The sequence below is a fragment of the Meles meles genome, chromosome 9, assembly GCF_922984935.1.
Source record: "Meles meles chromosome 9, mMelMel3.1 paternal haplotype, whole genome shotgun sequence".
NCBI lineage: Eukaryota > Metazoa > Chordata > Mammalia > Carnivora > Mustelidae > Meles > Meles meles.
Genome location: NC_060074.1, coordinates 72,421,177 through 72,434,120, shown reverse-complemented (window position 1 = coordinate 72,434,120; position 12,944 = coordinate 72,421,177). Strand labels below are relative to the sequence as shown.

At 54.4% G+C, this 12,944-nt stretch overlaps 1 protein-coding gene across 1 annotated transcript; it reads left to right on the top strand.

Moving 5' to 3' along the window:
- The first annotated feature begins 8,907 nt into the window (after nucleotides 1-8,907).
- Nucleotides 8,908-12,583, top strand: EVX2 (even-skipped homeobox 2). The gene is made up of 3 exons (XM_046018101.1): nucleotides 8,908-9,334; nucleotides 10,254-10,534; nucleotides 11,861-12,583. Exons 1-3 carry the CDS (start codon nucleotides 8,908-8,910, stop codon nucleotides 12,581-12,583), a joined length of 1,431 nt encoding a protein of 476 aa, XP_045874057.1.
- The last annotated feature ends 361 nt before the right edge of the window (nucleotides 12,584-12,944 follow it).

Sequence of the window (12,944 nt, the reverse complement as noted above, 5' to 3'; positions counted from 1 at the left end):
GGCCCGGCCTGGCCCGGCCCCGGCCCCGGCCCCGGCCCCGCGCAGGACACCATGGCGCGGCGCGCTTCCTCCCTCCTCTCCTTTCTCTCTCCTTCTCTCGCTCCCGCCCTCTTCCTCTCGCCCTCTCTCCCTCTGCGAGCCTCCCGCCTCCCGCCCGCCCGCCCTCCAACAGGTTAGCTCATCGCGGGACGTTTATAAAAACGAAGTTCAGGTTGGGAGGGGGCCTGGGCCGGTCGGGGGGCCTCCTCCCTCCCCGAGGGCTCCCGCTCGGGGCCGCGCCATTGGCTGCGCGGGGCCACGTGGGGGTGGGGGCGCGGGAGAGCCTGGCTCCAGGCCGGGGCCCCGCTGGACCCACCCACCCAGGCCCCTACCTCTTCCCAGCCCCTAGTGCAGCCCACCGCCCCTTCCCGCCCTCCCCCACGAGTTGATTGCGCGACCGCCCATCCTAGGCCCTGTCTGCGACTGAGACGGGAGCCGAGGCCTGCGCCTTGTTTCGGCCACGGCTGGTTTTGCCACCTCTCCTCGGGTCCCGGAGCTGCACAGCTCAAGAAGGTGAAGGACGGAGATGGCCAGAATGACGTGAAAACAGATTGCTTTTGGATCCCGTTGCTTAATCCTTTGGATTAGCTGACCTAGACCCCAAGCCCGAGGAAGTCTATTTTCCCTACCGTGAACAACCGCCACGGGCATTTCACGCAGGTTGTCATAAGGGATCCTCCGAATTAAGACTAATTGGAGCAGGTCCTCCCTAAACACACACATACAGTCCACCAGGAAAACGCCCACGAAGCGTCCTTAGGGACGGGACAAAGACTTACAAGTAAGTCAAGCAGCAGAAAAAGACTCCGCCACGACGCGGCGAACCTGACGATCTGCCCCAGCGACGAAACTCCTGATGCCTGATCCTCCACACTGTTCGCGTTTACACTCAGGCCAACCAGGAATCACTTCTCCAACTGGGCTCCCCAGCCTCGACGCAGATTCCCTGGTCAGCAGAAACACCCTGCAGAGGGCACCTGGAGAAAGCCACTCTGCTGCCCGCCCGGAAACTTCTGCGCCTCCCCTGCAGCCCAACTCCCTCCTGCATTTTGCAGCCACCACCCACCCCCGCCCATTACTCACACCAATTAATTGAAAACTTCACTTTCCCAGGGACCTTTGTTTCGCTTTCTTTTCCAAGCTGCCAACTGCAGAGAACTGAGAGGGCAAATTAAGAGGGTGGTTTTTTTCCAAGCCAAGTTGAGGCTCCAGATAGGAGCAGCCCTGAACAACTGGGTCTGACCTTCAGGGGAGAGAGTGGGCTCCTGGTGTCAGACATCACAGCCCTGACCTGACTCATCCCTTTGCACCATTTCTCTGCAACGGAGCCCCAGCCCACCACCACCTATCCTAGTCGCTGGGGGTGGGGGTGGGTGGAGAGCTGGTGTGTCTCCAGGGGTAAATTTGAGGGTTTCGCCTTAGGAGCAACATTTGATCTGAGCAGTTGAAGGTGCTGGGTGGGTGCAGAAGCCCTCAGAGTGAGCCTGTTTGGTTCTGCAGCGTTAACTCCCCAGGCCAGCCCATGTCCAAGAAAATCGCGCCCATGATCCTGTGATTGATGAAGCCAGCTTGTCACCCAGCCCTGCCATTCCTGGACCCAAGACACGACTGGATGGGGCGAGTAAAAAAAGCCAAGGAGGCCCTCCTGGGCCTGGCCTGGCATTGCAGGGTGGGCTGCTGGTGTCGGGAGTGTTGACATGCAAAACCCAGTAACCATAAAAGGCTCAAATAAAGGGGAAAGTTATGAGAGGGGCGCTGGAAAGGAAAAGCAGGGGAATTTGACCTTTTTGAAGTCCTAGATGTGTTCATGATCAAATTTGAGTCAGAGGGGTTTGAGCCTTTGCAGAAAATCGTAGGGAATAGTAGTTTTCTGGTGCGAACAACTTTGGTTACTTGAAAAATGGAGGCAAAAGTTAGTAACGGAAGCTGAATCTGCATTTTAAAAACACCAGCCCATGCTAGGTGACAGAGGTTGCTGATATTTTGGAAGAGTTTGGCTGGGTCCTCTTCACCCAGCAATTTCGGTACCAAACCAGTCGTGGAACATCACCCTGAAACACTCTTATTTTTCCTTTGTCTCCCTTGCTTTTTCTCAGAAAGGGAGAACAGAGTTAAACATTTTTCCCCCGTGATCTCAAAAAGCAAATTTGTTGAAATAATTTCTAAGGCATAACTGGAACCAATGAACTTTCAGTCTTTTAAAACTAAATATCCCTGTGATTCCTCCCCCTATACCAGAGACCTCTGTGCCACATTCTAATGGATAAATACATTTTAATAGTCAATTATATGTCAAAGTATGAAGAAAATGAAATTCAGCTAGGAAGGAAGAATTTGTCAAGTTTTGCCGATTTGAGACAGCCCTTCAATTTTGGCTGAATTTTCCATGCGACAAATTAAGTTCTGCAGGGCTGGGAGGAAAGTCTGAATTAATGCCCTGGTTGAAAGACACTTCTCAATCATGGCCCTGCCTCCATTTGCCCTGTGGGACCTTCACAGGACTCAGGGTTTCTCTGTCCATCCTAGCGGATATTGGGACTCGGGAGGTTTTAAACAATAAAGAGTATTGCCTCTTGCTATTCTGCTGCTGAACCTGCTTCCAGTACAGCCTTCAAGGTCCTGGACCTGGGGGAGGGAATTCCCCTTAGGAAGGAGGCTCCGACTGGACCCTGTGAGAGCCCTTAAACCCAGCACCCCAGGGCAGCGGCTGCTATTGGATCATAGGGCTGCGGATGAGTACCAGGCAAAGTCAGGGTTGCTCTGTTTATGAACTAATTAGACACATAATTTACAAACCAGGGTGGTAGGTAGTAGAGGAATTTTGAGGCCGAATTTGCGGAAACATTTCATTTAGTTTGTGTACTCTGTGTCCGAGTTGATTTTAGGTTTAAACTCAATGGGAATACTTTCCTTTAATTGGTCAGGAGCACAGACTGAACCCTGTGTATATGTGTGGGTATATTATGCTGGGGCTTTAACAACAGACATAACCTTTGTTAAATGAAAATCTTCTGCAGCCAGACAGAAATGCCTCCAAACACTGATGTGTTATTCAGTGAAACCAGTTTTGTCACATTTCCTGATTTGGGAAAGAACTTCTTATTGAGAAGGGAGGGCAGGGAGAGGGGGAGAGAGAAATCATTTCTGTCCTCCTTTTCCATCACTCACTCGTTCTCTTTTCTCCTCTCTCTCCATAGGCACCCTTTCTGGGAATCAGTAATGTTCTGAAAATCACATCCTCTCTTGTCCTCCTTGTAGACGAACTTTCAAATCATGTCCTTGTCCTGGGTTGGGGAATGGGTGGATGAAGTCTGAGATTTAGACTCACTGAAGAACAGAAGTTCCTCTGCTTGCCAAAACAGTGAGCTCAATTAACCCCATAATCGGTGGCCATTAGCACCAGACAACAATTACCGGCTCCTATCAGAGTGGGGTGCTTGGAATTCCTTTGAAAGTCTTTTCCTTGATGGCCACACCAGAAAGTGCAAGACACCCCCCTAATTAACTTGTAAGAAGCCAAAAATTAAGAGTAGAAATAGTCTTCATTCCAGAATAAAGCCTTAAATCTAGCGGGAACTGGCTGGACCGTGTTGTTCTTAACCAAATTTGGGCCCTGCCAACTTTGAAGCTAATTTTCTCTCTCTAGGCAATACCCAGTTTCATTCAGGTTAGAAATATTTATTAAGAAAAATAAAAATAACAAACCTAGGGTAAAGAAAAGGGTCTCTAGCAAAAGCCAGACAGTGGAATCCTCAGTTTGGTCACTTTCTATGTCTGAGATGTATTCCATTTGGATTTTAGAAAACAGTTAGGCTTTATCAAATGTAAATTGTTTGCAGCAACAACAAAACACTCTCTAAACCCAAAGTGCTATTTGGTGAATCTAGGTTGGCCTCCCACAGAGCAGAGGGCCCTTGTTGGGATGGAGAAAGCTCCAGTCCTGGCAGGAATGAAACAGGGCAAGAGTCTTCCCTCTTAGAGAAGCACTAACCTCGCAGAGAAGGGGGTGCTGGAGGGTGGGCCCAGAGCTGGAGTAACTTGTTGCCCCCCCCCCCCCCCACGAAACAAAAGCTGGGACTGCAAACAGTTTTCTGCTATTTTGCCTGGTGTCTCAAGGCGTGTGGTTTTCCTTGGTATGCACTTCTCTAGCAAGGTCATTGTTAACTGGAGTCCAGCAAGTGCTCACTCCGTTGGCCTTTGGAAATGAAAGAAAGTTAATGTTCCTCTTTCTCCCCACCTTCTCTCTCACCCTCTTTCTCTCTCCCTCTCTCTGTCTCTCTCCATTCCCCAGAGCCCTTGGTCTCTATAAGGAATCCCCGTGTGGACACCAGCAGGGAGAAAGGATGAAGATTAGAGAAATGCCTAACCAAGAAGGTGGGCCGTGGGGGGATGGGCCGTGGGGTGGGTGGGTGACGGCGCGAAGGGAGTGAGGTAGAGAGGCAAGTGGTCAGGCTTGCTTTCCCGGCCGGGCAGCGCGCAGTTCCTCAGGCCTGGCGCTAGATGTCCCTGCAAGTTTTCCCGTGGCGTCTGAGGGCGCACAAGCTTCAGGCAGGCAGCGGGTCTGGGTAGCCCCAGAGCCCGGGAGAAAGTACACCCACCTCACCCAGGGCCGTCCCTCGTCGGGTGCGCAACTGTAGCGGGAAGCAGGAGAACTAGAAGCAGCCAGAGGGACTAAGAGACAGCGCAAGGACTGCCAGCCTAGGGATGGTCCCAAAAAGATGCCAGGAGGGAGTCAGGCCTGAGTCGCCAAAGCGGCGACTCCTTCCCTTATAAACCGAAACCTCCAAGCCATAAGCCATGGGGACTGCATTTAACTTAAAGAAAATGTACCAGGGGTTCGAAGCCTAGGTTTTAGCGGTTCTGCTGTCCCTCTAAACCCAGGCGGCCCCAGTCCTCGAGCGAGCTTGCATCCGGATGCGGGCCCGCGCCGGTTTTGGGCCTGCTTAGCCCAGAGCCTACGGCGCGGAAGACCGCAGCCAGGCCCCGGCGCACGCGGGGGCTCCGTTGCAACTCCGGCTTTACCCGCGCCCCTCCCCTCGGGCAGCCTGGACACATTTATATTACCTTCAGTCCAAGGCCAAAAGTGTTTACCGCTTCACCTCGGAGGACCTGCTGCTGCTCAAGAAACAAGTACTCTGGAGGCCCAACCTCCCCCTCCAAATAAAATAAATAAATAAATAAATAAATAAATAAATAAATAAGACCTCTTTCATGTAATTCCTCCTTTGGACCAAAAACCTGTTTTTCAGTCCATTTGGAGAAAGGCCCTCCCACACCCTCACCCTCAATGCACCTTAAAAATTCTTGACAAACCACGGGGGCATGGGCTGGACTCTTGTCTTGTTTTATTGAGTGAGTCCTGTATTTTGGTGGTGAGTAGAAGGTCTCAATATGGCCCAGAGGTTAGGATAAAAACTGGGAGCATCTGACTGGTCGTTCTCAGTTTCAGCCTCCACCGTCTGGGAGAGGTGCAAGGTTTGGGTATTTCATTAATAAACATTAACAGAACTTTTGTTAATCTTTCTCACTATCCGCGATACAGGCTCAGTGTTTTGGAGGTAGGCTTGTATTTCAGGAAGATGTATGCAAAATGAAAAAAAAATCGACCAAAAATGCTGCCCCAAAGCTTTTAGAAACCTTGTAACTTGGTATTTTCAGAGAAAAGTTTAAATCAGCAAGTCCTTCAACCTCTCTGTGTGGAAAGAGTCCATCTCTGTAAAAGAGATAATAGAATCCATCTCTAGAGTTGCTTCGAGCTTTAGAGGAGATAATATATGTAAAAAGCACTTGTAATTTTAGAGTAAAAGCTACATAAAAGTTCGCCAACATTACTAGGCTAGTAGATGTGGAATCTAAAATTAAGTAAGGAACATTAAATATTGTTATGGGATGTTCATCGTCTCTGGTGAAATATTGTCTGCTAAACGCAGTTTAATGAAAAATTATAGGTGTCTTTTATTGTGAGTAATTTCCCTAACGTGTTTTCCAATGTACCTTTTATAATTAACGTGCTAGAATACGAAATATTAGTGTTATTTAAAAGGTGCAAGATAGTTTTCAAAACCACTAATGAATGAAGGTGTCGCCTAGAAATGGTGTTTTACCTTTTCAACAGACTGAGGTCCGGTTTGGCGCAGGCTTTGGGACCAGAGGCGTCAGGTCCCAGAGGAAGGGAAGAAAGGAAGAAGCTTAGAGTGAAGGAGGAAGGGGTTGCCGTACGCACCTCAGCCCCCAGCTGCGGCTTCTGCGATTCAAAGTGGCTCACAGCTGCCGAAACCGCGAATAAAACAGACGGGGGCGCCAAACGACAGCAATAAAGGCCTCTGTGACTTCCGCCTGGGTCGCGCCTCGGCCGATCCCAACCCCCGCCAGGGCCTCGGCCACCCACGAACCTGAGCCTGGACCGAAGTGTCCCATTCAGTTCCCTAAGCAAGTGGGACTGGGCTGGGGGAGTACCCTTCCCAGGTTCCTGGGGCAGCGACTTCTCTTTGCCCGGCGACCCTACCGGGGGTGGTAGAGCTGGGGACATAGACTGTGGAGCTAGGAGGGAGAGGTGGGGGCACTCGCAAGGTTAATCTTTGAACGCCTTAAGGGCCAGAAAGCCGCCTCAGGGAGGGCTCATAGTGCTCAGAGTCGAGTGGCCTCTGGGACAGGGTGGGAGGTGGACGCCGAGGCCGAGGCCGGTGCTCTTCCGGGTTCCCGACACCCACTCCACGTCCCTCCCCCCCGCCCCCCACCTCTCTAGCCACCGCCAGTCTATCCAGCTTTGCATTTTTCACCTTGGGGGAGAATTCCGTTTATTGCCTAAAGAGGTGGATTTGATTTTCTAAGCAAAGCTCACGTTGTTGAAATAAGTTGGCGCCGAGGGGAACCGGAGAGAAACTTTTGGCATTGACTATGTGTATAAATGTATATAAATATACTTAACACCTCGTCTCTCCTTACATTCCTGACGCGCCCCCAACGGGTTCAAGGTTAAAAGGAAAGCGCCAACGGAGAGATGGGCAAATAGATTCTGGGTTTGCCCCTAACACACCCCAACGTGCTGGGTGTGGCGGCAGGGAGGAAGGGGGGCTGGGTTGGGGTCTGATTTGGCGCTGAGGGGAGGATGCAGGACCCGCGCCCAGCGCCCAGATTGGCAGGGTCTCTCGGCCTCTTCGGAAGCTCGAAGGCCGACCTCCGTGTCCCGTCCCTATCTTATCGTGCCCCTGCCTGTGACCGCGGATCTCTCCTGTTTCGCTGCTGGCTGGCGGACCCGCACAGTGCTTCGGGGGCCGGGACAGGGTGGGGCGCAAGCGCGGGAGGAGATGTGCAACGGCCTTGAGTGAAGATTGATCTTCGTTAAAATGGTTGCCACCGGCGTCATTATGACCATCAAAGTTATCGCCAAGAGGCTCAGCCTCCAAGCTCAGGCCGCAGGAAGCAGCAGCAAGGCTGGTACGCGACTCTCCGCGCCCAGACTCAGCACCGCACACACTCAGGGCCACAGGTAAGAGGTTGGGTTCGGGTAGGAGAAGAAGGAGAGAAGAAAGAAGAGCAGACCGGAAAAGGGAGGGCAGCGGATGGAAAGGGAAGGAGGCCAAATCCCTTCTTTCCTCCTTTGACCTAGAAATTCGGCAACTTTGCCACAAATAATTCAGTTTGAGGAGGGAGGGGGAAAGCTGGCAACGTAGAAAGTAGATCTGGGGCAGCCCATATGGCGTAAATCGCGACTGTGTTTAAAGTTAGCTGTCGAATTCTACTATGAAATCGTCCAGCCGAGTTCATTTCCCCCAGGGAAAATGCGTAGGCGAGAAGCCTATCCATCAGCAGGGTTATAAAAGTAAAAAACCCAGGACTTCAAGTTCAGAACTCACTCTGCAAACGGTGTTAAAAAATCAGAGAGGACCTAATGATTTCCGTTTGGAGGCGCGGGCCCAACGCACCTCCCCAGCCACGTAGCACTAAAGTGCTTTCAAAACTGTACGATATTTCCTTTCCCTTTCTCTCTCTCTCTCTGTCTCTCAGCTGGGGTGGGAGGAGAGCAGCCAGGCTGAGGCGAAGAAGTGGGGAGAGAGAAAACTCGGCGCCTTATTTGTTAAATAAAATACATATTTGGTTCTGAAATTCAAAAGATAAGTAATCGAGACAGGAGCGCAAGGTCTCCTTACGCAACTCTTCCTACATCCTCCCTCTGGTCCCCTCCCTTACCCCTCCCGCTTGTAAATGTTAAAAAAAGGGGGGGGGCTTCCCGACGATCTACTCTGGAAAATCAAAGCATTATCTATTATTTAACACGTATCTATGTCCGAGGAAAAATGAGGAAGGCGCTGCATGATTAGGACCTAAGGGGCAACCCAGCAAACTGAGAGCCTAATGATGCCCCTAAATGAAGGGGGAAATGTGCCGCGGCGCGCTCTATTAATCAGACTGTCAATTTCACCCCCGAGGCCAAACCCCCGGGCGAACAGAACCGGCTCTGAGCGGGCAAAGGACCGGAGCCTTCCTCCTCACTTCTTGTCTCTTCTCGCCTCCTACCTGGATCTATTTGTCTGCTCCGAAGCCGCCTTCATTACCCACTGACAGGAGCGTGTATTTATTTGCTTATAAACCTGTTACAATAAATGATTATTCGAACAGCGTCATTCGTACCTTAATGACGAGCGAGCGCTACTTTTTGATGAATGACATCTCGGGCTCGGAAGGATGTATGGGTCATTTTGACCAGTCATTCCCTCGCTCTGGCATCCCACAATTTTTCCGCCTCCCTCCAAAAGAGATAATAATATTTAGAGGCGCTCGCTGGGGCTGAATGAGAATTAGCCCTAGGCGCAGCCCATCATTAGGACGGGACAGCGGGCCACTGTGACATTTTTTTAGAAAGCTGAGATGATGGAAAGAATAAGAAAAGAGATGATTCTGATGGAGAGAGGGCTGCACAGCCCCACGGCCGGCAAGCGGTTCTCCAATTTGTCCGATTCGGCTGGCAATGCTGTGCTCGAGGCCCTGGAAAATTCGCAGCACCCGGCTCGCCTCAGCCCGCGCCTGCCGTCCGCCCCCCTGCACAGCGCTCTGGGAGACCTCCCTGCCAAGGGCAAATTCGAAATAGACACTTTGTTCAACCTGCAGCACCCGGGCAGCGAAAGCACCGTCTCCTCCGAAATCGCCTCGGCAGCCGAAGGCCGTAAAAAGCCGGGTCATTATTCAGAGGCGGCCGCCGAGGCGGACATGAGCAGCGACGTGGAGGTGGGCTGCTCCGCGCTGCGCTCCCCTGGCGGCCTTGCCGCCGCGCCGCTCAAGGAAAACAATGGCAAAGGTAACCGCGCCGCCCTTGCCGCGCTCTCTGGTCGCATCCTCCCCGTTCCTCCGCGGCTCCTGCTGGCCCTTCCTACTGCCTTTGCCCCTAACCGACCTTCTTCTGCAAGCAAGCTGCACGCAGCGGGCTCGGGCGGGGGCGGGACGCATGCTGGGGACCCTGCACTCCTCCCGCTTTGCTCCTTGAATCTCCCAGCGAGGCACACGCCTGGGGGGTTCCAGGCCCTCCAGCCTGCTGTCGCATGAGCCCTAGAAAATGTTTCTGCGGGCTCTTCTAAAAGCCTGTGCGAGCTGACCGATCCCTAGCGAGCTGCTGAGTCGCGCTACGGGAAGGGTGCCCTGGTAGCTGCTCTGAACTCCGTTACCCCTGATTCCCCAAGGCCGAGTGGAGGGGGCATCCTGAGTAAGTCGGAGGGAGCGTCGCCGGGCGCCTCTGGGAGACCCGCTTGGGTCAGCGGAAGAAAAGAGTTGAAAAGTAGAGTCCACTCCCCAATGGTTCCGGTTTGAGCGTTGCTCTTTCTCATCTTAAAAATATTTTTTAGCCAAACCCAAAAGACTATCAAAGAAAGGTTGGGAGCCCTACAAAAGCTGCCCTGCTGTCTCCAGACCAGGGGAAACCCAGAGCTTACCAAACTGCGCCTAGATGTAGGCATTTTCCCTTGACCAATTTTCCTCCTGACTTGAAAATTTCCAATTGTCTAAGGAAAAAAAAAACCTTCCTAATTGAGTTCTTATTATTTGGTTACGAAGGGGTCCCCAAACTTTATTGATTCCATTAAAGGCAGCAATTTATAAGCATGACAGACCCTATCAGTTCAGGCAGCTCGCCTTCCTCTCCTGGCTTCCCCCACCCGCGCTCAGCCAGCGCGCGGATCGCGGCCCTACAGTGACTCTCGCACTGTCGGCCGTTTGTTTGCCAGGGTACGCGGAGAGCGGCTCTGCCGCCGGCACCACGACGTCTGCGTCGGGCTCTGGCCTTGGCAGCCTGCATGGAGGTGGCGGCAGCGGCGGTGGCGGTGGCGGGGGCGCGGCTCTGGGCGGCTCCGGCTCCGGCGCGGATCAGGTGCGGCGCTACCGCACGGCGTTCACCCGCGAACAGATCGCGCGCCTGGAGAAGGAGTTCTACAGGGAGAACTATGTGTCTCGGCCCCGCCGGTGTGAGCTAGCCGCGGCGCTCAACCTGCCCGAAACCACCATCAAGGTATTGATTCCAGCACGCGCCTTTTCTACCCTCCCCGGGGTGTCTGGGTTGATTTTTGTTTCTCCTTTCTTCTTCCTGGGTGGCCACATTTAGCTGAGGGCCTGAAAATCCGCGGGGTAGAGTCACCAAAGGAACTGGCATATTTATTTCTCAGCTGCTGAATCCGAAGGGTTGGCCGGCCTTGCTGACCTGGGAAGGCCCGGGAATGGCGGAGTCGATGCCGGAAACGCTGGCCTCTGTTCGATTCTGCCCAGCGCCTGCCCAGGTGTCCCTAGCTCATGTCCATGGCCCCACTTTCCCCTCGGCGGCAAAGCCGGCTGGTCTTTGTTCCTCTGGCACGAACCCTAGGTGAAACTTTTCATCTGTTCTTGATCTTGGAGATTTATTTTCCACATAAATCGTTACAACAAGGAGAAAGGAATACTGTATTTTGAAGATCGATTGGGTTGAGAAAGTAGTTTCCTAAACATTTTTCTCTTGGGCAGCAGTGGGGTGGGGGGAGAAAGAAAGCAACCTTGGGGGGTGGGAGGGAGGACACAACGAAATTGTCCTTACTTCTATATCTCTAGGTGATTAATTTTATTAATCTGGGAGAGACAGCTGGGAGGTTGGGCGACTTGGCGAACACTTCACGGAGGATCCCACACTAGAAAAAGAAAAGAGTAAATTGCAAGGGATAAGGGATGTTGTGGAAGTCTCCCTTTGGTTTGATCAGGCTTTCTTTAATTTAGAGTTGTGACGAATGATGTCTTCATTAGACTGCATTGGGAGGGGTAGAAAAGTCCCCTTCTAGTTTAAGAGGGTGTTGCTCCCGCCACTCATTTGAGGCAAACGATTCCAACAAAATCATCCCTTCGATATCAAAACCGAACGTGTGCCCTTGGGGCAGGTTGTTGCCGCTCAGAGGACGCAAGACCTCGAGCTGCGACCTTTTAGAAAAGCTACCGAGATAGCTCCTCTTCAAAGGTGTCCTAGAATCCCGTGCAAATCCTGGGATTGAGAGAGGGGTGCTCAGCAAGGCTGGGCACCACTGGGTGGCGGGAAGGAAAGGAAAGGTTGCGTTGGGACCTTAAACGCAGCAAAAAGCAAGGGAGCAGGAGCCGAGGGCAGGAGACTATTTTCGCGCAGGAAGGTGTGCCCATGGCTGTTCCCACTGTGGCCCTCACTACCAGCTGGGAGAGCACAGGGGCCTCCAAGGGGCGCCCAGTCTGAGGGGAGTAGTAGGTCAGGCCTTGCGGAGGTCCGGAAAGGGTGGAGAGGTCCAGGGCGGGGGCTGAGGCCTCCGGGCACTCCTTAACTCGGGCCGCGGCGCGGCTCTCCCCTCAGGTATGGTTCCAGAACCGGCGCATGAAGGACAAGCGGCAGCGCCTGGCTATGTCGTGGCCGCACCCGGCCGACCCCAGCTTCTACACCTACATGATGACGCACGCGGCCGCCACCGGAAGCCTGCCCTACCCCTTCCACTCGCACGTGCCGCTGCACTACTACCCGCACGTGGGTGTCACGGCTGCGGCCGCGGCGGCCGCGGCCTCCGGCGCAGCGGCCGCGGCCTCGTCGCCCTTCGCCACGTCCATCCGTCCGCTGGACACCTTCCGTGCCCTGTCGCACCCTTACTCGAGACCGGAGCTGTTGTGCAGCTTCCGCCACCCGGGCCTCTACCAGACGCCAGCGGCCGCCGCGGGGCTCAACAGCGCGGCCTCCGCAGCGGCGGCGGCCGCAGCTGCGGCGGCTGCGGCCTCCTCGGCCGCGGCGGCCGGGGCGCCCCCCAGCGGCGGTTCCGCGCCCTGCTCGTGCCTCAGTTGCCACAGCAGTCAATCCGCTGCGGCTGCCGCAGCAGCCGCCGCGGCGGCCCTGGGCTCCCGGGGCGGTGGCGGCGGCGGCGGAGGTGGAGGCGGAGGCGGCGCGGGGGCCGCCGGGGGCTCGGACTTCGGCTGCAGCGCCGCGGCGCCTCGCTCCGAGAGCGGCTTCCTGCCCTACTCAGCGGCTGTGCTTAGCAAGACCGCCGTGAGCCCGCCGGACCAGAGGGACGAGGCGCCGCTCACCAGATAACTACGTCGCCGCCGCCAGGGGGCTGTGCCCGCCACTCTGAGCGTGCCCGGGAGTCCCCTGAGCGCCCCCCGCGCCCTCCGTGCGCCCACGTGCCCTCTGCGCTCTGCCCGCTGCTAACGCTGCCGCCAGGGGGCGCCCTGGCGCGGGAGGCCGAAGGGAAGCTGCCCCGACCGAACTGGGGGAAAAGAGCTGCGCGAAAAGCCGGCGGGTGTACCCCCAAATTTCTATTTTTGTATTTGCTACCCAGCAGCTTCCTTGTGTTTCCCGCGGCCCGTGCCCCGTTTCCCGCCTCTGTCCGGAGCTCTTGGGTCTTCCCGAAGACAATCCCCTTGCCCTCAAGCGAGTCCCCTCGGGTACGGGG

What these genes read in the sequence shown, in the direction of transcription:
- EVX2 (XM_046018101.1), top strand. Translation starts at nt 8,908, where the DNA reads ATGATGGAAAGAATAAGAAAAGAGATGATTCTGATGGAGAGAGGGCTG. An exon ending in CAAGGAAAACAATGGCAAAG is followed by an intron (nt 9,335 to 10,253) that starts GTAACCGCGCCG and finishes TTTGTTTGCCAG; the next exon opens with GGTACGCGGAGAGCGGCTCT. An exon ending in TGCCCGAAACCACCATCAAG is followed by an intron (nt 10,535 to 11,860) that starts GTATTGATTCCA and finishes CTCTCCCCTCAG; the next exon opens with GTATGGTTCCAGAACCGGCG.